General features: G+C 56.7%; 1 protein-coding gene across 1 annotated transcript; it reads right to left on the reverse strand.

The window, feature by feature from the left end:
- Window positions 1–242: 242 nt before the first annotated feature.
- Window positions 243–2,790, reverse strand: PURB (purine rich element binding protein B). The gene has a single exon (XM_047694739.1). It carries the CDS (start codon window positions 2,646–2,648, stop codon window positions 1,731–1,733), a length of 918 nt encoding a protein of 305 aa, XP_047550695.1. The 5' UTR covers window positions 2,649–2,790; the 3' UTR covers window positions 243–1,730.
- Window positions 2,791–19,670: the final 16,880 nt, after the last annotated feature.

Here is a 19,670-nt window from a genome sequence, read left to right on the forward strand (position 1 = left end):
TCTAGGAATACCTTGGTGATGGGGAGGGATGTACTTGATTAGTAAAAATCATTTCTACTGAAAATCCATTTTAGAATAGAGAAGAGGCGGGGCGCCTGGGTGGCTCAGTGGGTTGAGCTGCTGCCTTCGGCTCGGGTCATGATCTCGGGGTCCTGGGATCGAGTCCCGCATCGGGCTCTTTGCTGAGCAGGGAGCCTGCTTCCCTCTTTATAAAAAAAGAAAAAAATATATAGAAGAGGCGATCCTTGAAAACCCCAACTTTTATTCTTGAGAAACAGCTGGATAAACTGGCGAAGGCCAGTCTGTTGAAATTTCAAGATGGTAGAAAAATGCTTCCGGGACACGGTCAGCATTGCCCGTTCCCTTCATCTCCACCCCGATGGATTTCAGCTTCTAAAGGGCGCACTGCTCCAATCACTCACCCATCATTTGCCAACTTTGACCGGGAGGTACTGAAACAATGGATCGAGTTCTTAAAAATTTACTTTAAAAAGAAAAAAATGATGCTGGAATTCTGGACCTGAGGATCTTTAGTATTTCAACAAATCCACAGACGGAACTGAAGGTAGGTGAAGACTTCAGTTTTGGTTATTTCCAACTTTTCTGTGAGGACGTATATTCCATTAAAGCTGAGGCTTGCAGCCACACTGTTCCTTCTGTAGGTATCTTCAAGTTTTATGGTTGAAAATCCAGTCAACCAGTGGCCCAAACAGCTGAATTAGCCGTAATTCAGTGGCTCAGGTTAAAGAGCCACAGGGATCTGGCTCTCACTCACCCCTAAGCCATCTCGTGGTGAGGACCTCCGTGCCTGGAAACCAGGGGAAGGACTTCAGTGAGCAGCAACTAAGCCACTCATGACAGTCCTTGTGCTTGATGTCACATTTCTTCCCGTGCCCACCTCAGCAACCCCCAATGTAAAACGACCCTTATCTCTGAAAAAAACCTTGGCCAACTTCTAAAATCCTTTAGTAACAGATTCTAGTTGAAGAACTGACATCTGAATCCCTTGGCATCCAGGAAAACAAAGCCACAAAGAGACAAGGACACTGGTCCAGGTTCCACGCAAAACCATTTTTGACAAAATGGACCCAATTTCTTTCTGTATTCCCTGGTGGCTTCCTGAATTCTCATTCTGCCCTGTCCATGATTATTGGAAGTCGCACTCCTTTTCACGAAACCTGCACCCTCAGAACGGGGCAGAGACCAAGGCCTCTCTCTTCTCAAGAATTCCACGAAGACCTAGATATGCTGATCTCAATGGAGGTGGAGACCCACCCCACAGCACTGAGGTCAGGAGAGCTTGTCAGGCCAGGACCCCCGGGTAGAACACAAATGCAGCTGTCACGGATGGGGCTGGGGAACCCGAGCGTTCTCTGGCCCGGGGCACGAGGGGATCTGCGCCCCTGCACGGCTGCCCTGACCGGGTCACGAGCCCCGGCTGGAAAAGACGGAAACCGAGAAGCCTTCGCTCAGGCCGTCTGCCTCCGCCCTGCAGGCTGGTCGGTGTTAGTTCCTCGGAACTTTGCTGCTTTCCTCGAATTGTCCGCGACGGTTCTCTTGTGGTTATTTCTCGCAATGAATTGTTCTGTTTTTGAACTTTGTGAGCTTCCGACGGGGCCCCCTTGCCCAGCTTCCACTAGCCCCCTGGGGAAGAGCAGGAAAGGGGCTCTCCGGCCAAGGGGACGGTGGGGGGACGGGGCGGGGGGGGGCCCATCGGGGAAGCGGCGGCCTCAGTCCTCGTCCACCTCCTCGCCCTCCGACTCGTCGCCGCCGCGCCTCTCGTACAGCTTATCCCTCTGCCGCTCCTGGATCTCCTTCATCTCGTCCGCGTACCGGCAAAAGGCGCCCCCGAACTTGCCCCAGGCCTTGAAGGGGACGGTGATGGCGTTGCGGTAGGACGGCTTCACCTCGCTCACGCGCAGAAACACGCCGTACTTGTTGCAGCCCACGTCGAAGAAGAAGCGCTTGGAGTCCACGGTGATGGACGTGCCTTCCGGGAGCTCGCCGTACAGGCCGCCGCCCGCGCCGCCCGCGCCGCCGCCCGGGCCGCCCGCCAGCTCGTCGTCGTCGCCGCCGTAGTCGTCGATGAGCTTCGCCAGCGCGTCCCGGAACTCGATGAGGCCCTGCGCGGGCAGCGCGATGGTCTGGCCGCTCTGCAGGCCGCCGGGGCCGGGGCCGCCGCCGCCGCGGTTGACCGTCTGGCGGATGCGCAGGAAGCGGCCGCGCTGGTTCTCCTTGAGGTCCAGGTAGTACTTGCGGTTCTCGCGCACCAGGAACTCGCTCTTGAGCGCGCGCCGCGGCCCGCCACCCTCCTCGGCGCCCGCCGCCGCCGCCGCCACCTGCTCCGGGCTGCTGGGGCCCAGCTGCGCGTAGTGCTCGATGAAGTCGCCCAGGTAGTCGCGGAACTCGGCGGCCACCGCCATGGACAGCGTCAGGCGGCTCTTGGAGCCCCCCGCGCCCACCTCGGCGATCTTCAGGAAGCGGCCCTTGGCGTTCTGCTTCACGTCCAGGTAGAAGCGCTTGTTCTGGATGTCCAGCCGCTTCGAGGCCAGCTCCTGCGTCTCCTGCTCGCCGCCGCGCGCCGCGGGTTGGAAGCCGCCGGGCCCGCTGCCGCCGCCGCGTTCGCTGCCACTGTCGCCGTCCGCCATCTTCTCGGCCGCCGCCGCCGCCGCCGCCGCGCTTCGGCCGCCGCCGCCGCCCGCCGCGCTCGCGCCCGCCCTCCGCCCTGTGGCTCGCTCTCCGGGGCCCCCAGCCTCGCCCGCCGGCCGCTCACGCGCTCCCGCCGCTCATCGCCGGCCGCCGCCGCCGCCGCCCCCCATCGCCCCGCGCTCCGCCCCGCCACTTCCGTCCGGTCGGCGCCAGCTTCCGGCGCGTGCCCCTGACGACACCCACCCCGCCGACACGCCCTCGCGGCCGGAAGCGCCGCGCACCGCGGCGGCGGTGGGGCGCAGGACAGTGACGTCACGGCGCGCGGCGCCCTGGGAAGCGGAGAGAGTCCCGGGAGGGGGAGAACGTCCAAGAATGGGGAGGGCTCGGGAGGGCTCGGGAGGGCCAGGGGCGAAGACGGTGTGCGTCCGGTTTGCGGTCGCGTGTCTCCCGGGTGCTAGACCCCGTCGAGATAACTGCGCTCCTTGTAGGAACAGCGGTTACAACTGTGGCGACCTCTAGAGGGAGAGTCATTAATGGAGGGAGGAGGCCGGGGTCGTCCGCCCTCAGAACAAAGCTGACCCGGTAGCGTTGCTGGGCAACGGCCCGGGAGCGGCGGGCGCTGCGCGTCACGTGGACGCGGTGACGCCATCGCTGAGGGCGGGAGGGGAGGAGGGGTGGGGGCGCATCTTCCGTCCGCCGCCGTGTGGGCGCGGGCGGGTCGGGCGGAAAAGCGTCGGGGCCGGGAGGACGTGGGACCCTCCAGGCGCCGCAGCCCGTTTGGCTTCCGCGAAGGGTGCCCCCGCGGCCGGGCGCAGCTCGGAACGACCCGCCGCCTCTTTGCTCTCGCGTGGCAGCCCGGCTCTGCCCGGCGGGTCGCATCTCGGGCTTGGGTTCGGAGCCGGGGTCTCGCCCCTTGGCGTGTGTGTGGTGATCACGTGTTTCTCAGACCCTTTACAGTTCGTGTTTAAACTTGTGATGACGTCATGCCTCGGGTTTTCTCGTTGGTGACATTTGGGTACACCTTGTGGAGCAGAGAATCTGAGCCGTGTCCGTCAGACGGCCAGCTGTCCCCTGCCGTTTGGTGGACGGGGGCGGATCCCGGCCGGTGGGGGTGGGGGTGGTGATCTCGGGCGGACGGAGCACCTGTTCCCAGACGGCAGGAAATCTGGTTTGGCTGGAGCCCAGGGTCTGCGTGGAGGGGGCGGGGAACACCGCCGCGGGAGGGCCTTGACCTCTAGGCAGGGGGTGGGGGCAGAGCTGTGTGAGCGGCCAAGTGACACGTGTCTGCTCTGTGGTTGGAGGAGGTGACCGCGGGCACGGGACAGCATGGCGGGGTCCGTTAGCGGCGACAGCTTTGTTGTAGTCCCAAGGGAGCAGGGACTGGATGTGGCTGGTGCCGAGGGAGGGAGCACGTGGGGCCTTTGGGACAAGAGAAGCTTCAAGATTTAAAAACCCGATGTGGGGGGAGGCAAGAGGAGTCCGCGTTGATGTTAGAACGCCCAAGGCTGCTGGGGAGGACTAGCCCTGGAGATGATGGGGAGCACTGAGCAGAGACCTCCGGGTCCCATCCCTGAGGTGCGCCTCCCCCATGCAACTCACAGAGAATGGAGCACAGCAGGATGAGCTTTGGTGCATTTTTGTGGTATCACATTCCTTGTCCAGAAGTTTATTTCTTCTCAATGGCCTTAAACACCTGCTGTGACTGCCTTATGGCAAATCCAGCACAGATGCGCGGTTGCGAGTGTCAGGTGGCATGTTAAATTTAAAGAGCTGGCTGGCTGCCAAGAAGAGACAGGGTCTGTGGGACGCAGACAAACTCAGTGGAGGAGATGCGCAGCAGGGTTGGGAACCACACATGGGATGGATCTGACCTTAGCTCCCAGGAGACAGTGTCGAGGGATCAGGGAGGCAGACAAGATGGGAGGACAAAGACTGAGGAGTCGGTGGTACAGTTCATACTGAGCCTGCACATCCACTGCCCACAGGTCCCGGGGATGGGCAAAAGTCACACAGCTCCGAGAGGTGGAGTGGAGATCCCCGATCGCGTCGCAATTCTAAGTTCTCTTTCTTACGCCGCCATTTGGGAGTACGGAAGCCAGATGTGGCGGTGATACAGTGTGAATGTGGGTGGGGAAGGACGCACCAAGCAAACAGGCGTCCAGCTGCCTCCCACAGGCCTGAGCCGGCTCTGAAGCTGGGGAGCACAGAGCGGGGTGGTCATTCAGTGAGGGCCTGCAGTGGCCAGGAGATGGGCTCCGAGGGAAGGGCTCGGCCCTGGCAGGTGAGCGGGGAGCGTAGACAAGAGACAGGAGCTCCTGGTGCGGAGGCGAGAAGATGGGGCTTTCTGCCAAAGGCCGAGTTGGCACCAGGGCCTGAGTGAGGCCTTCTGCCGAGGAGGAGGCTTGGGCACGACTAGAATCCCCCTGAGCAGCTGGTCTGGCCGAGGCTGGGGCCAAAGCTTTCTGCTTCCTGCAGCTGCCGTGAGCAGCTGGTGCTGGGCGGGAGATGCAGACGGTGGTGGGCCTTGCCAGGGCTGAGGAGACACACGAGGGACTGGGGTCAGTGGCCTCAGATGACCAGCCCTTCTCCCAGTTCTTGCTCCACACCCCTGTTATTGTTCCTATTAAGCTTAAAATGGAAACCGAGCGGTTCAAGAGTAGCACTCTTGACCCACATCCCCCAAAGAGCACGTTTGTTCTCCATCTCCTTTTTCTTCCCCCAGAACTATCTGAGAATGAGCGGCAGACAGGATGCCATGGTGTCCGGGGGCGCCCTCGTCGCAGGCACTGGCACGGAGACCCCCGGCTGCACCCCGTTTGCGGATCTGTCTCAGCGTGACGCTCTGGTCACGATTCCCAGCTGGCGTGCATCAATACCTCCAGCGACATCTTGGTTTGCTCATGCACACGCTGGAGAGATCGCCTCATCCGGGCTGGCAGAAGGCCCACACCTGCTGTCGTTCTGGGCATTTTTGTCTCCTGTGAGGTAGAAAATAAATTCCGGTGTGGAGTTCCAGGCACAGTTTCTAGCCTTGGGGCTTCTCAGTCAATGCCCTATAGCTCTCCAGGGTTCGAAGCTGCTCTTGGCCTTAACAAGCTCTTGGGCATTCCCAGAGGCTGGCAGACAGCTTCACTTGTCAGCCCCGTGTAGCCTGTGCTCACCAGCACTGCGGGGGGCCTTGGGAACCCCAGGAGAGGTGTAGTCCCTCTTGGAAAGACCCCAGCCTCCACTGCCCAGCACTTGGTGACGGTGAGCGGCTTCCCTCCAGCTTCCCCACCCTCAGCGTGCTCCCTGGGCAGCCCATGAGCTCCAGAGCGGCTTTTCCCCTCCTTGCCGATGTTTGTCCTGGGTGTGTAGATGTCTCTCTCAGGCTGCCTGTTCTTTGAAGACGCGGTGTTGAGAGCACATGCGCATCAAACCCAGAAGTACTTTTTGTCTTTGGAGGAAGTATGTTTGTCAGACGAGAGGGACGAAACCCACAACAGAACAACCTTGAAAGAAACAGAATCCCAGGGTGCCTGGCTATCTTGGTTGGTAGAGCATGTGACTCTTGGCCTTACGAGTTGTAAGTTCAAGCCCCATGTTGGCCCTGGAGTCTACTTAAAAAAAAAATAAAATTGGGGTGCCTGGGTGGCTCAGTGGGTTAAGTGTCTGACTCTGATTTCACATCAGGTCTTGATCTCAGGGTTGTGAGTTCAAGCCCTGCAGTGGGCTCCACGGTGGGTGTAGAGTGTACTTAAAAAATTAAATTAAAGCGACGCCTGGGTGGCTCAGTTGGTTAAGCAGCTGTCTTCGGCTCAGGTCATGATCCCGGCGTCCTGGGATCGAGTCCCACATCGGGCTCCTTGATCATCAGGGAGCCTGCTTCTCCCTCTGCCTCTCCCTGCCATTCTGTCTGCCTGTGCTCGCTCTCTCTCCCTCTCTCTCTCTGACAAATAAATAAATAAAATCTTTAAAAAAAAAATTAAATTAAAAATAAAATTTTAAAAAGGGAACAGGATTCCTAGAAATAGAACAGTCAGAAGTTGTAGTCGCTGGTTATGCATAAGCAGGTCTGGGGAGGCCATGACTAGGGTCACTCGTGCCTCAAACGGAGGGCAGCCTCTCCTAGGGGACAGCAGGGCGTGAGGAGCCCCCTCCCAGCTGCTCGGGGACATGTTTGACCTTTCCCAGTGACCCTGCCTGACCTGAGGTCTCCACAGAGCCGGACAGCAGCCGTCTTTTCTGGCTGCTTGTTCCATCCAGAATATCTTAGGGTTTTGCCCTCACCCCAGAGCTTCCTGGGAAGTTTGCTTCTGCCTCTCTTGCCCCTTCCAGAAGGCCGTCTGGGTCAGCCGTGGTCCCCTGCCCGGTGAGTCCGAGTGCCCTCGCTCAGCCAGCCTCCCTTAGGCTGGTGACGCCCAGGCCTCCGCTGCGCACAGAGCAAGGCCACATGGTTGAGGGACCCAGGGGTGGAGATCGAGACCGACCCTGTGACCTGGGGTTACAGTCTGAGGTGCCCGTTCGAGCTGACGGTTTCACTCCACGAACAGGCGCGTGTACTTGCACAGAGACGTGGGCAGATGCAGAAGCATATGCCCGCGGACACACAGATGTGGGCGCGTGTCTGCGCATTTCCTCAAAGCAGCAACACCCCAGTTGCAGCGGGCACACTGAGCACCACATCGTGGTCTCTAAGTTCTGTTCTCTGCTGGGAGGAACCAGAGCTGCTCCAAGAAAGGCCTGACTCCAAGACGGGGCGGAGTGAGCGCAGGCTGAGCCTGGAGAGCTGGTGGCAGCAAGTGCTCAGAATGCGAGGGGGACGCCCCAAAAGGTCCCTGGGGCTGCGTAGGTCTGGGACCACGTAAGCATCAGAGAACGACAGCCACAGAATGTAGCCGGTGACTAAGATCAGAATCCCCTGTGCACCTCCTGAGGCGAATGAGAGAAAGAAAGCCTGCCCGTACCGGGAAAAGGCCGGCAATAAGGAAGAGAAGATGAAATTTGAGAAACATTTAGCGGCCAGCAGAGTAACAATGGACAAAAAGATCCCCAGGAGATGTTGAGCCTGGCGGGTAGAGCTTGCTGAGTGAGGCAGGTGTGTGCCTAGTCCCAGTGCAGGTCCACGCGGGACACACCCGTTGCCCCGCTGTGTCCCCAGGGCTTCCCGCCGTGGTTCCCCTGAGCATTCCCGCCAAGAATGTCCATCATGTAACGATACTGTGTGAATTTTCTGGCTGTGACTGTGAACAATGGCTGTAGCCACACGGAAACATTGGAAAGTGCAAAGGGCTTTGGGGCTGCTGTTTATAGAAAGACGTACACGTGTGCAGAGTGACAGAGCATCAGGGGACAGTGTCAGCTGTGGGACAGTGGGCGGGGCCTGTGCAGGAATTCTCACTCACCTGGCTTCTCTCCTAGAGCTCTGCAGGTATAGCTGAATAATTCAGTTGGCAATGTGTTTTTGTTTTTTTTTTAAGATTTTATTTACTCGGGGCGCCTGGGTGGCTCAGTGGGTTAAGCCGCTGCCTTCGGCTCAGGTCATGATCTCAGAGTCCTGGGATCGAGCCCCGCATCGGACTCTCTGCTCAGCGGAGAGCCTGCTTCCTCCTCTCTCTCTGCCTGCCTCTCTGCCTGCTTGTGATCTTTCTGTCAAATAAATAAATAAAATCTTTAAAAAAAAAAAAAAGATTTTATTTACTCATTTGAGAGGGAGTGTGCAAGCAGGGGGAGCAGCAGAAGGAGAAGGAGAAGCAGACTCCCTGCCAAGCAGGGAGCCGGATGCGGGACTCGATCCCAGGACCCTGAGATAATGACCTGAGCCGAATGCAGACACTGAACCCACTGAGCTCCCCAGCATCCCGGGTTTTATCACAATAGTATTAAGAACAAACAAATGATAAAAAGAGAACCTGGTATATGAACTAATGTTAAGAATACTTGATAGGGGCACCTGGGTGGCTCAGTGGGTTAAGCCTCTGCCTCTGGCTCCAGTCGTGATCTCAGGGTCCTGGGATCGAGCCCCGCTGCTCAGCAGGGACCCTGCTCCTCCCCCCCTCTGCCTGCCTCTCTGTCTACTTGTGATCTCTGTCTGTCAAATAGATAAATAAAATCTTAAAAAAAAATCACAATAAAGCGGGTCAGATGAATTTTTTTGGTTTCCCAGTGCATATGAATATTAGATCTGGGGCGCCTGGGTGGCTCAGTGGGTTAAAGCCTCTGCCTTCGGCTCGGGTCATGATCCCAGGGTCCTGGGATCGATCCCCGCATCGGGCTCTCTGTTCAGTGGGGAGTCTGCTTCCTCCTCTCTCTCTCTGCCTACTTGTGATCTCTGTCTGTCAAATAAATAAATAAAATCTTTAAAAAAAAAATGGAAAATTAGATTTACCCTGTGGGTTCTATGTGCAGTAGCATGACCTTTAGAAAGAACCTACAAGCCTTAATTAAAACATCCTTTTTTGCTGAAGTAAACTATATTATCATGTTAGCTGTCCGTGAATCATCATCACTGACCAGAGATCACCATAATGGGTAAAATAGTAATGAAAAAGCTTAAAATCTTACGAGAATCACCAAAATGGGCTGCAGACATTAAATGAGCAAATGCTGCTGGAAAAAATGGTGCCCATAGACGTGCTCAACCAGGTCTGCCAGAAATCTAAAATTTGTAAAAAAAAAAAAAAAAAAAAAAAGCAAAATCCATGAAATACAATAAAGCAAAGTGAAATTCAATGAAGTGTGCCTGTGCATGTATATATAGAGAGAGCGTGAGAAAGCGAGAGAGAAATTTATTTTAAGGAATTGCTCATACTGTTGTGGGCACTGGCAGCAGCTGGAGACCCAGCAAGGAGCTGATGTTCCGTCTGGAGGCAGAGTTACCCCTTCTCCCCCTGGGGGGAGCCTCAAACTTTTTCTCTTAAGGCCTTCAACTGATTGGATGAGGCCCACCCACGTAATGGAGGGTGTTCCGCTTTAACCAGAGTCTGCTGATGTAAATGTTGACCTCACCTAAACCAAACTTTCACCCTGACATCTGGATTGGTATTTGATCAAATATCTGGGTGCTGGGGCGTGGCCAAGCTTTCACCCCACATTGTGGTGTGAAGACACGCACATTTCTTTGTCTAGCTGGAGTGAATCGTGTTCACTGCTGTATAAGACACTCTGGGGCCGCCTGGGTGGCTCCATCGTTAGGTGTTCTGCCTTTGGCTCAGGTCATGATCCCAGGGTCCTGGGATGGAGCCCCAAGTCAGGTTCCCTGCTCGGCGGGAAGCCTGCTTTCCCTCTTCCACTCCCCCAGCTGGTGGTCCTGTTCTCACTGTCTCTCTCTGTCAAATAAATAAATAAAATCTTTAAAAAAAAAAAAAAAAGACGCTATAGGGAAATGCCACCAGCTTGCGGCTTCAGGGTCATGGCTGCTGCCACCAGCAGGCCCGGGGGACTCTGGAACTTGTTTTCTGGGGCACACAGGTGGGGCTTGGCTTGGGTGAACACCCAGGAGCCATTTCCCGAGGTGTTGGGCCTGTGAGTGGCTGCGTTCATGCTCGCTGTTGGAGGCTTTCAGCTGCATTCCGCGCAGACGGGGAGCTGTGTGTGTGCTCAGTGCAACCACACTGCCTTCTCTGTCCCGTCTGCGCCAGCGGCTTGTCCTTCCCTTTCTTCAGGGCGGTCTTGGTGGTGGCCTGTGTGCGGGCTCGTCAGTGCGCGGCAAACACTGCAGTGTGTTCCCAGCTGCCAGCCCGACCCCTTGCCCCAGTCCAGCAGCTGGCTTGCGTCTGATGGCATTGTTCCGGGGTGAGGCCCCCCATGGATTCTAACGGAGCAGCTGAGAACCTGGGTCACACCCCAGTGCGTTGAGGCTGCTGGGTTTGAGTGGGGAGTAAAGAAAGCGCGAGTTTATTAGACAGCATGGGGCAGCCCCAGCCCCGCAGGTGGAGCAGGAGTAGAGGATGAGCCCGGGGAAGCTTCCAGGCTTCCAAACACACTGCCCTGGGAGCTGAGGGCCGCCCACATGGGGAAAGCAGGCCTGGGGACCCCCTCTGTGTGTGCAGTGCCTTGGGGTCTGGCCGTGCCTATATGGCCCCCTAGACAGCTTGCAGGCCTTGTGGCTGCCTTGGTTCCCGCTGAGCCATCCCCTCAGCCCAGCCTGCCCTGTCACCTTCCCCGGACGTCCCCTGGGGGTCCCGGTGGCTCTTCACACCAGCCCATGGGCATTGACAGCTCTCTGAGCTCAGAACACCTTTGTCCTGGGCTGGTCCTTCTGTCACTGTTGGATGCCCTCATGCACTCTGTGGCTCTAGCTGGCTGTCCTGCTTCCACCTCAGACTCCATGTGGCTGAGACCAGCCCCCAGTTCCCCCCAGGCCCAGCCCTGCTGTTCCCACTGTTGGAGGCTTGGCTGTGCCATCTGCTCCCGAGGCACCTGCCATGGCTGAATTTACCTAAAAATGGAGCTCAACGCCGGGGGTCCGAGCAGGAATCAGAGCCTTGAACATGCCCTCATTGCCAAAGCCTGGCCTTCTGTCTTCACAAAAGGGTAAACTCCCCCGGGTCCAGGGACCATATTTTCCCTCTCCCTCTTTCCAATCAGTTCACATTTTCACACCTGCCCGTGGGGGAAGCAGCCAGAAGCCACCCCCCACCCCCACCCCATGGAGTTGCTTCTCTACTTGAGCCAAGTTTCAAGTCAGGACATGGAAAGACAGTCTTTTTCAATTATCATTGATTAAAACCTCACTAAAATATTGAAGGAAATTTAAAAACCAACAAATTCATGGGGCACCTGGGTGGTTCAGTGGGTTAAGCCTCTGCCTTGGGCTCAGGTCATGATCCCAGGGTCCTGGGATGGAGCCCCACATCGGGCTCTCTGCTCAGCGGGGAGCCTGCTTCCTCCTCCCCCTGCTTGTGTTCCTTCTCCCACTGTGTTTTTCTCTGTCAAATAAATAAAATCTTTTAAAAATAAAAAAATAAAATACAATTCCCAGGAGTGCCTGGGAGACTCAGTTGGTGGAGCGTACGACTCTTGATCTCATGAGTTCGAGCCTTATGTTGGACGTGGAGCCAGCTTAATAAATAAATAAATACAGATTTTTATTTTAAGTAAGCTTGATGCCCACTGTGGGGCTCAACTCACAGCCATGCGATCAAGAGTCACATGCTGTACCAACTGAACCAGCCAGGCGCCCCCCCCAAAATAAACTCTTTAAATAAAATAAAATGAAATGAAATTTCCATAACTATTTCTCAGCGCATCTACTCCGCAAACAGTAACAGTGATAGGATCCTTTACAAAAGACGAGCGCTCAGAGCACATTGGGGAAGACAAGACCCGGCGCACGAAACAGAAAATAGATCAGTCACACATCTTTAAAATTAAAAATTTTCATGCATCAAAGGGCACTGTTAAGAGAAGGAAAAGACAGCTCAAAGAATGGGAGGAAATATTTGCAAATCGTGTGTCAGATACGGTATTAATATCCAGAATAGGTAAACAACTAAAACTCAACATCAGAGAAACAGCCAGCCCAATTCAAGAACGGGCAGAGGACTGGAACGGACGTTTCTCCAAGGAAGACAGCGAACAGCCAAGGAGCGCGTGAAGAGAAGCTCGGCATCACGGCTCCTCAGGGAAACGCAAATCAAACCACACCGAGATGCCCCTTCACACCCGTCAGGATGGTTACTGCAACGGGAGAACAGGTGTCGGGAGGATGGGGGGATCTGGAATGCACACGCACAGCTGGCAGGAACGCAGTGGTGCAGCTGCCGTGGACAGCAGTGCATGGGGTCTGCAGAGTTACCATGTGACCCAGCAATTCCACTCCAAGGTAGGTACCCCAAAACACTGAGGTATTTGCACACCCATATTCATGTCATCATATTCACAACAGCCCAGAGGCGGGACCAACCCAGTGTCCTTCGATGGGTGAGTGGCTAAGAGAACTGTGGTCTGTCCACACCGTGGCCCCACTGCAGGGCCCACCCCACTGGAGAGAAGCCCCTGCCCACCACCAGTGCCTTCCCCTGGACGAGAAGGCCTACGGTCCCTTCTGGCGCTGATGTCAGCTGCGCTGGATTCCCCGGTGACCGCAGGGCCTTGGCACCTCCCAGCAGGGAGCTCCAAGTCTGAGGGTGGCCTCAGGGAAGAGTCTCATCTCCCTTTCTGTCTCCCTAGGGTCTCGGGCAGAAAGAGGCCATTTCCCCAAGTTGAGAAATGAGGGTCACCTTATTTCTGATGAGGGTTAAGTGTGGGGAGCCAAAGAGGTGTGTTGAACACAGCAGGGGGGCACCTGTGCTAAGCCCCAGGCCAGCACTCCAAGACCCATTACCCACCCAAACCACAGTTTCGCTCCCCTCCAAATGTGACTTTGTCCAGCCGACCCGGGGCCTGCCTTGTCAGCACTAGGTGCTAATCTGCGGATAGAACCTTTATGTTCCCCGGAGGAGTGCAACCTTGCTGGAAACGCTGCCTCCTTGCTAATGATTTCCTTCTTTCCATCCCCACTCAGCCCCTGAATACCTTGCCTTTCCTACAGCTCCTCGGGGCTCCTTTGTACTTGCCAGATGGGATGTGCCCTGATTCCTAAATCGTTAAATAAAGCTGACTAGATCTTTAAGCCCCCTTGACTGATTTTTTGCTAATTAACAAGAGTGTGTCAAAGAGCCCTGAAAATATCTGGGATAATTTCTCAGTCTGCATTGCGGTCCAATCCTCAGAGTGGCCCCAGGTCGGGGGTGTGGGAGGAGCTGGCCTAGGCTCACTCCTTCCCTTCAGGGGTGCCTCTGGCCTGCCCTGGAGTATGGCCTCCTTGGGTCATAAACATTTACCAGCAACCTGCTGAGTGTGGTTCCGGAAAGGTCCATGATGTTTAGCAGGGGATCTCGGGGCAGGAAGGTGGGGGCTGCCTCCAGGAGTCTGGTTGGACTCGGGACCAAGGCCCCCAAGGGCTGGGTTGTAGGGAGGTGAGGCCGGCAGCCAGGGTGGGCTGAGGAGGAAACGGAGAAGCCAGGCTCCGTCAGCAGGGCATCCTGCCTGCCCCTGGTGGCCTCGTGGGGTGCTGGTTCTCCCAGGCGGGATCCAAGGCCAGGCCACGGGGTGAGGGTGTGGGGGCTCCATTCCCGCACGCGGCCCTCCTGACTCCCCTGCCGGCTGCCCGAGGCCTTCCGGAGCCCAGAGCTCCGCAGCTGGGCCTCCTCCACCCGCCACAGGGCGCTGGGCGTCCAGCCTGCCACCTGCGCTCAGTGGAAAACCCGGTGGGTGTCAAAGACGGCACCAAAGCAGGTAAAATGGAATATTAATCATGTTTACATTGTTCACCCGTTGAAATGATAATGTTTTGGACAAATTGTGTGGAATAAAACATGGTTAGGATCCAGTGCACCTGTTACCCGTTTCTCTTCACCCTTCTTCTTTTTTTTTTTTTTTCCAAGACGCAGGGCTCCATCTCAGGACCCTGAGATCACACATAGCCTGAGCCGGAACCGAGCCGGGTGCTGAACCGACAGCCGTCCAGGTGCCCCTCTCTTCCCCGTCTAGCGTGGCTGCGGGGAGGATTCAGGTGCCGTCTGTGGGGGGGACCCTGTGGCTGTCGGCCACAGCTCTTCTGGACCAGCTGTCCAGGCATTGGGACTTCCAGGACGAGCAGGGTCCCCCAAGTCTGACTACCAGCCCTCCGCTCTGCTAAATGAGCACATCCCCCTGAAGACGGGTGTTCTGACTGCGGCAGAAGGAGGCACTGCCCAAGCAGCCCGGAGCTCCTCCCCACCGCCCTTGGATTCTCTTCCTCGCAGATGCGTGGGTGCTGCGGGCCCGGCCCAGGGCAGGGCGGGCTCCCGGAGGAGCTTCTCTTGCGAACGCATCCTAGTCTGGGCTCTCTTCTCGCTGAGCCCTTGTCCTCGTGCCCTGCAGCTGCCCTCGAAGGTGCCCTGCACAGAGCCGTGGCCCCAAGGCAGGTGCAGAACCCAGTGGACACCTGGGCGGCTGGAATCAGTGCTGGGCGCAAACGACAGGCTCGGTCCCCAGACCTGGGCCAGGGAGTCTGGTCACCGGCCCCTGACGCCTGCGGCGCCGGCGCTTCCAGCCCCACCGCCAGAGGCTCCCTGGCCGAGTTCCGGTCGAGGGTACGGTGTGGGCACATGCAGAGGTGAGTAAAAGTGGAACAGCAGCCGTCATCCGAAAGGCAGCTCTGGCACTGGGGAGGTCTCTGTCCCCTGCTTCTGTCCTCGCACGTCTGTGTGCGTTCCCAAACCGACCCGAAGCTCTGCGGCCCCATAACGGCTTCGTGCTGCCCCGGAGAACGCCTTCTCGCGTCATCCCGTTGATGCCAACGGCGGTCATGGCGGCTTTGCATCCCTCGTCGGATCGCCTGCGGTACACGGAGCTCCTGCTGGAACATTCTGAAGTTTTCCAAGGTCTTCAACACAATCTTGATATTTCTGCTGGGCCCACTTGGGAGCAAATGTGTGGTTCTTCCCCAAGCCCCGCTGCTGGCCCTCAGCCAGCCAAGGGCGTCCCCACCGCCCTGCCTCAGCTGGTCGCATGCCCCACCCACACTTCCACGTGGGGAAGGTACTTACCCAGTGCGTCTCTTCCCCGTGGGCGTGGGGGTGTGTTCTTTATTCAGAGTCCCAGAAGTCTGCTGTCACATGGGCCCATACGAACATCCCATGTCAGTATAGAAGTGTCCCTCTGGAAGCCTGGCTGGCTCAGTCGCTGGAGCACGCGACTCTTGACCTTGGGGTTGTGAGTTCGAGTCCCACACTGGGTAGAGAGATGACTTATTAATAAAATAAATTAAAAAAAAACTTGGGGGCGCCTGGGTGGCTCAGTCTGGGTTAAAGTCTTGGCCTTCGGCTCAGGTCATGTTCCCAGGGTCCTGGGATCAAGACCTGCATCAGGCTCTCTGCTCAGCAGGGAGCCTGCTTCCCCCTTTCCCTCTGCCTGCCTCTCTGCCTACTTGTGATCTCTGTCTGTTAAATAAATAAATAAAATCTTAAAAATAAGAAAAAAACTTTTCCTGTATGCTACGATTTCCCATTTCATTGTTTGCCACGCCCTTTCACTTACGGGTGGGTTTTTTTTTAATGAGAGAATTTTGCTTTTTATGTCGCTCTCTGTATATATAAACACATATATATCCACATGATACATTTTGCCCTTATATTTCATGCTTTGCCCTTATGCTTAAAAAACTTTCCCATCACTAAGGTAATATAAATATTTAGATACATATTATTTAATGGTTTTCTTTTACATTGACTACTTTTATCAACCTAGATTAATTTTGGTAACGTAATTAATTTTCCAAGTAGCTGGCAATGTATCCCAGAAACATTTATGGGGAGAGCAGCATTTTTTTGAAGACTTTATTTACTTATTTTTAAAGATTTTATTCATTTATTTGACAGAGAGAGACACAGCGAGAGAGGGAACACCAGCGGGGGGAGTGGGAGAGGGAGAAGCAGGCTTCCCGCTGAGCAGGGAGCCCGATGTGGGGCTCGATCCCAGGACCCTGGGATCATGACCTGAGCCGAAGGCAGACACCTGACTGAGCCACCCAGGAGCTCCAGATTTTATTTCTTGATTAGAGGAGGAGCGCTCGTGACAGAGAGATCAGGAGCAGAGGTGCCCAGCTGCAGGTGCACATGGCAGGAGCTCGAGGCCCTACCGAATGAACGATGAATGGATAGTGACATCATGCTCTCGGCAGGATGGGGGGTGGGAGGATGTTATCTCCATAAACAAGAAAGTCTGAAACCGTAAGAGACTCTTAACTCCAGGGAACAAACTGAGGGTTGCTGGAGGGGTGTGGGGTGGGGGGCTGGGGTTACTGGGTGGTGGTCATGAAGGAGGTCCCGTGATGTAACGAGCACTGGGTGTTATATGCAATTGATGAATCGCTGAACTTGACCTCTGAAACCAATAATACCCGGTATGTTAATTAATTGGATTGATACTAAATTATATTAAATTTTAAAAGAAGAGGAAGAAAGTTTGTGAATGGATCCTGAGCTCAGTCAATGACGTGGGTGTGGGGGGCGCTAGGGAACGTGCTTCTAGAGGACGAGGGGAGATGGGCTTCTCACTGGGGATCCAGCAGGGCTTGTGCACTCCAGGCAGGGTTAAAAGGCGTCCACGTGAAATCCTATTGGCTTTGCTGTAGGGGTGAGCATTTCCCAGGGTGAGGGGCAGTGGGAGACCCACTCGCGTCTGGTGACAAACATGAGTGAAGATGGTGGGATCCGGAGATGCCCACGGCAGGAGGCCAGGAGCTCACTGCCCATCGGAAGGGGGACGCCCCCATGGGGGTGGTCACCGGTGGGAGCAGGTGAGCGCCTCCCCGGCTCCCCCGGGGCCTGTACCTGCCCAGTAAGTGTCCTTGGAAATACCTACTCAGGGCATCCTGCCAACTGGCAGAATGCAGGTCAGTTATGGAAATGTGACCTTCTCCCCAAGGGCAGTCTCTACAGGCGCATGCTTCCGGTGGGCTGGCTTCCCTATGTGCTTGGCAGTCTGGCTCCACACTGGGCAGGTTTGATGTTGCTGTGGGAGCCCCTGCAGGGACAGCCCGAGCCCTCAGGCTCCCATGGTCAGGGCTGGTGGGTCTGCCGGTGCCCTTGACCCTTCCGGACTGGGCATCCTGGCCCCATCGGCCGGACAAGGGCCTGCCAGTGGCTGGGTGGGCGGCACTATGGGGAGCCACAGGGAGAAGCGAGCAGTTCCTCCTTTCAACTCATCTCAGTGTTGGGCAGGAGCAGCCGGCCCTGGTGTTGCTGAGCCCGTAGGCCACCTGCTGGGGCCCCTCCTTGGAGAGAGGCTCTAACACGGGGTGGGGGTGCGGCGGTTCTACAGCACATTATTATTATTGTGATTACTATTTGCAGGTTCCCAGAGGCGGAACTGGTCCGAGGCTGTTTGGGGACGCGGTGTCTGCCGTGTCTCTTGGTTCGGCTCGGAGCTGCCCCGCGAGTCACACAGTTCAGTGTACTACAGCAAAGCCCTCCCTGATTCCACTGAGCTCTGTCGAGGTTTGGAAGTTTCATGAGCGTCGTGTCTTGGCAGGCAACTGCCCTTGCAATTAAAAATAGATAACTGCAAAAAATAAGTGACTGGATTGAGTCTAGGAATAACCAAGAGAACGTCACGATCTTGCTGTAATGTGACAGCTGGCTGGGATTCTGAATGCGGATGGCGGGCAGCCTCCCCAGCAGCTCGGTGTGGCCCGGTCCACGGAGGCCACGGCGACAACCCAAGGCAGCAAGTGTCTGTGTGCTGACGGAGCTTGTCAGTATCTTGACTGTGGTGACAGACGCGTGGACTGACATAGAGGACAAACTGTCAAGAACCACACACACACACACACACACACACACACACACACACGTACATACACATGCAAACACACATCACCACACATGCGCACAGAAACACACCTGTAAACACGTCCACACTCTACCACCAGGCATCTGTGTGGCACTGTCTCTGAGGTGCTTCTGAGGTGTCTCTGGGGTATCCCTGGGGCATCTCTGCGTCTCTGGGGTGTCTCTGAGGTGGGTGTCTCTGTGAGTGTCTCTGGGGTGTCTCTGTGAGATGACTCTGCTCCTTGCCTGTTCTGCCCTGGCTCTCCGCAGCTGGCCTGAGGTCACGGCCAGGGTGGGCGTGCCAGGTCAGCCCCGCTTTGGGAAGGACACCACCTGGCTGACAGTGGAGGACGGCGGGAAGTTGTGGGCTTTCTGTCCTCCCTTGTTCACGTGGACATGTGCTGACAGCTTGGTGGGGACAGAGGGAAGGGTGGTACGTGGGAGCTGCCGTCAAGCCGGCCACCCTGTCCCCAGACCCTGAGCTTCCCGCCTACTCTCCGCCCCGACCATCGTCCTCCAGTTTGCTCAGCTCCGGGAAGATGTAAGCGGAGCGGACGCTCGTGCTCACTCAGATGTGGTTTCTGGACTATTCTGACCTTTCATAGCCCATGAACATACTTTCCTGGGTGAGAATAAAAGCCCAGCCTGCGAACTGACCTCTGGGGGTGGGAGGAAAGGGACAGAGCCCCAGGAGCCACCCCAGCCTGGCCTACTGTGCAAGCTCGCCAAGGCCAGAGCCGGCCCGTGAGACACAGGGCACCTGCTGGGACCTTTGTCCCCGTAGCTGAGCACCTGGGGACATCCCTGCTGAGGACACTTGTGATGATGTTGGCCCCGAGGTCTCACTGCAGCTCACTCGGGGCCCTGCACTGGCCCTGCTCCCTGCACCAGCCCTGCACTAGCCCTGCACCGTCTTATATGCCCATGGCCTTGTCTGGGTTCCCGGGAGGGACAGTGAGGCCTGGTGCCCGGTGACTCAAGGGCTCGTAGGGATGGGACACAGGGCTCCTCCCCTGTGACCATGACAGAGCTTCCTGAAGGTACCACCGCATTTTCCAGGAGGGGCAGGGAGTGCTTCCGGGTGTGGTCCCTGCAGGGGCCCGGGATCGGTGACCACAGAGGACCTTGGAATCGTCTGTGCCAACTGGCAGGGCTGAGGACCTGGTGTCTGCCGGAGCGCCGGCCATCCACTCAGCGCTGCTGGGGAGACTTCTCTGTGAAGAGGGGCTGGGCCCGCTGCTCTGGCTAGCAGGAACCCCTCGGTGAGCGCCCGAGAAGGGCCCGTGGCCCACGTATCACCCTGGATACCTCTTGAGAAAAACGGTGCTCACACTTCCCCTCCCGGCAGACTCACGGGGTTGAACACCAGCTCACAGGCCACGGGGGAGCCCCAGCGCAGGCTGTCACCTGGAATCGGGCGCCGACTTTGCTCTGACAAGTGATGGCACCTCGTGTTTCAGACGCACACTGATAAGCCGCCCCTGTATTCAGTGCAGCTCTGGTTTTTAGCCAGTGCACAACGCAAAAATAAAATAAAATAAAATAAAGCTTTAGGACACCTGGGGGGCTCAGTCGGTGAAGCGTCTGCCTTCCACTCAGGTCAGGATCTCGGGGTCCTGGGATTGAACCCCGCATCTGGCTCCCTGCTCAGCGGGGAGCCTGCCTGTCCATCTCCCTCTGCCC

The sequence above is a fragment of the Lutra lutra genome, chromosome 11 (genome assembly GCF_902655055.1).
Source record: "Lutra lutra chromosome 11, mLutLut1.2, whole genome shotgun sequence".
Taxonomy (NCBI): Eukaryota; Metazoa; Chordata; class Mammalia; order Carnivora; family Mustelidae; genus Lutra; species Lutra lutra.

What these genes read in the sequence shown, in the direction of transcription:
- PURB (XM_047694739.1), bottom strand. Translation starts at nt 2,648, where the DNA reads ATGGCGGACGGCGACAGTGGCAGCGAACGCGGCGGCGGCAGCGGGCCC.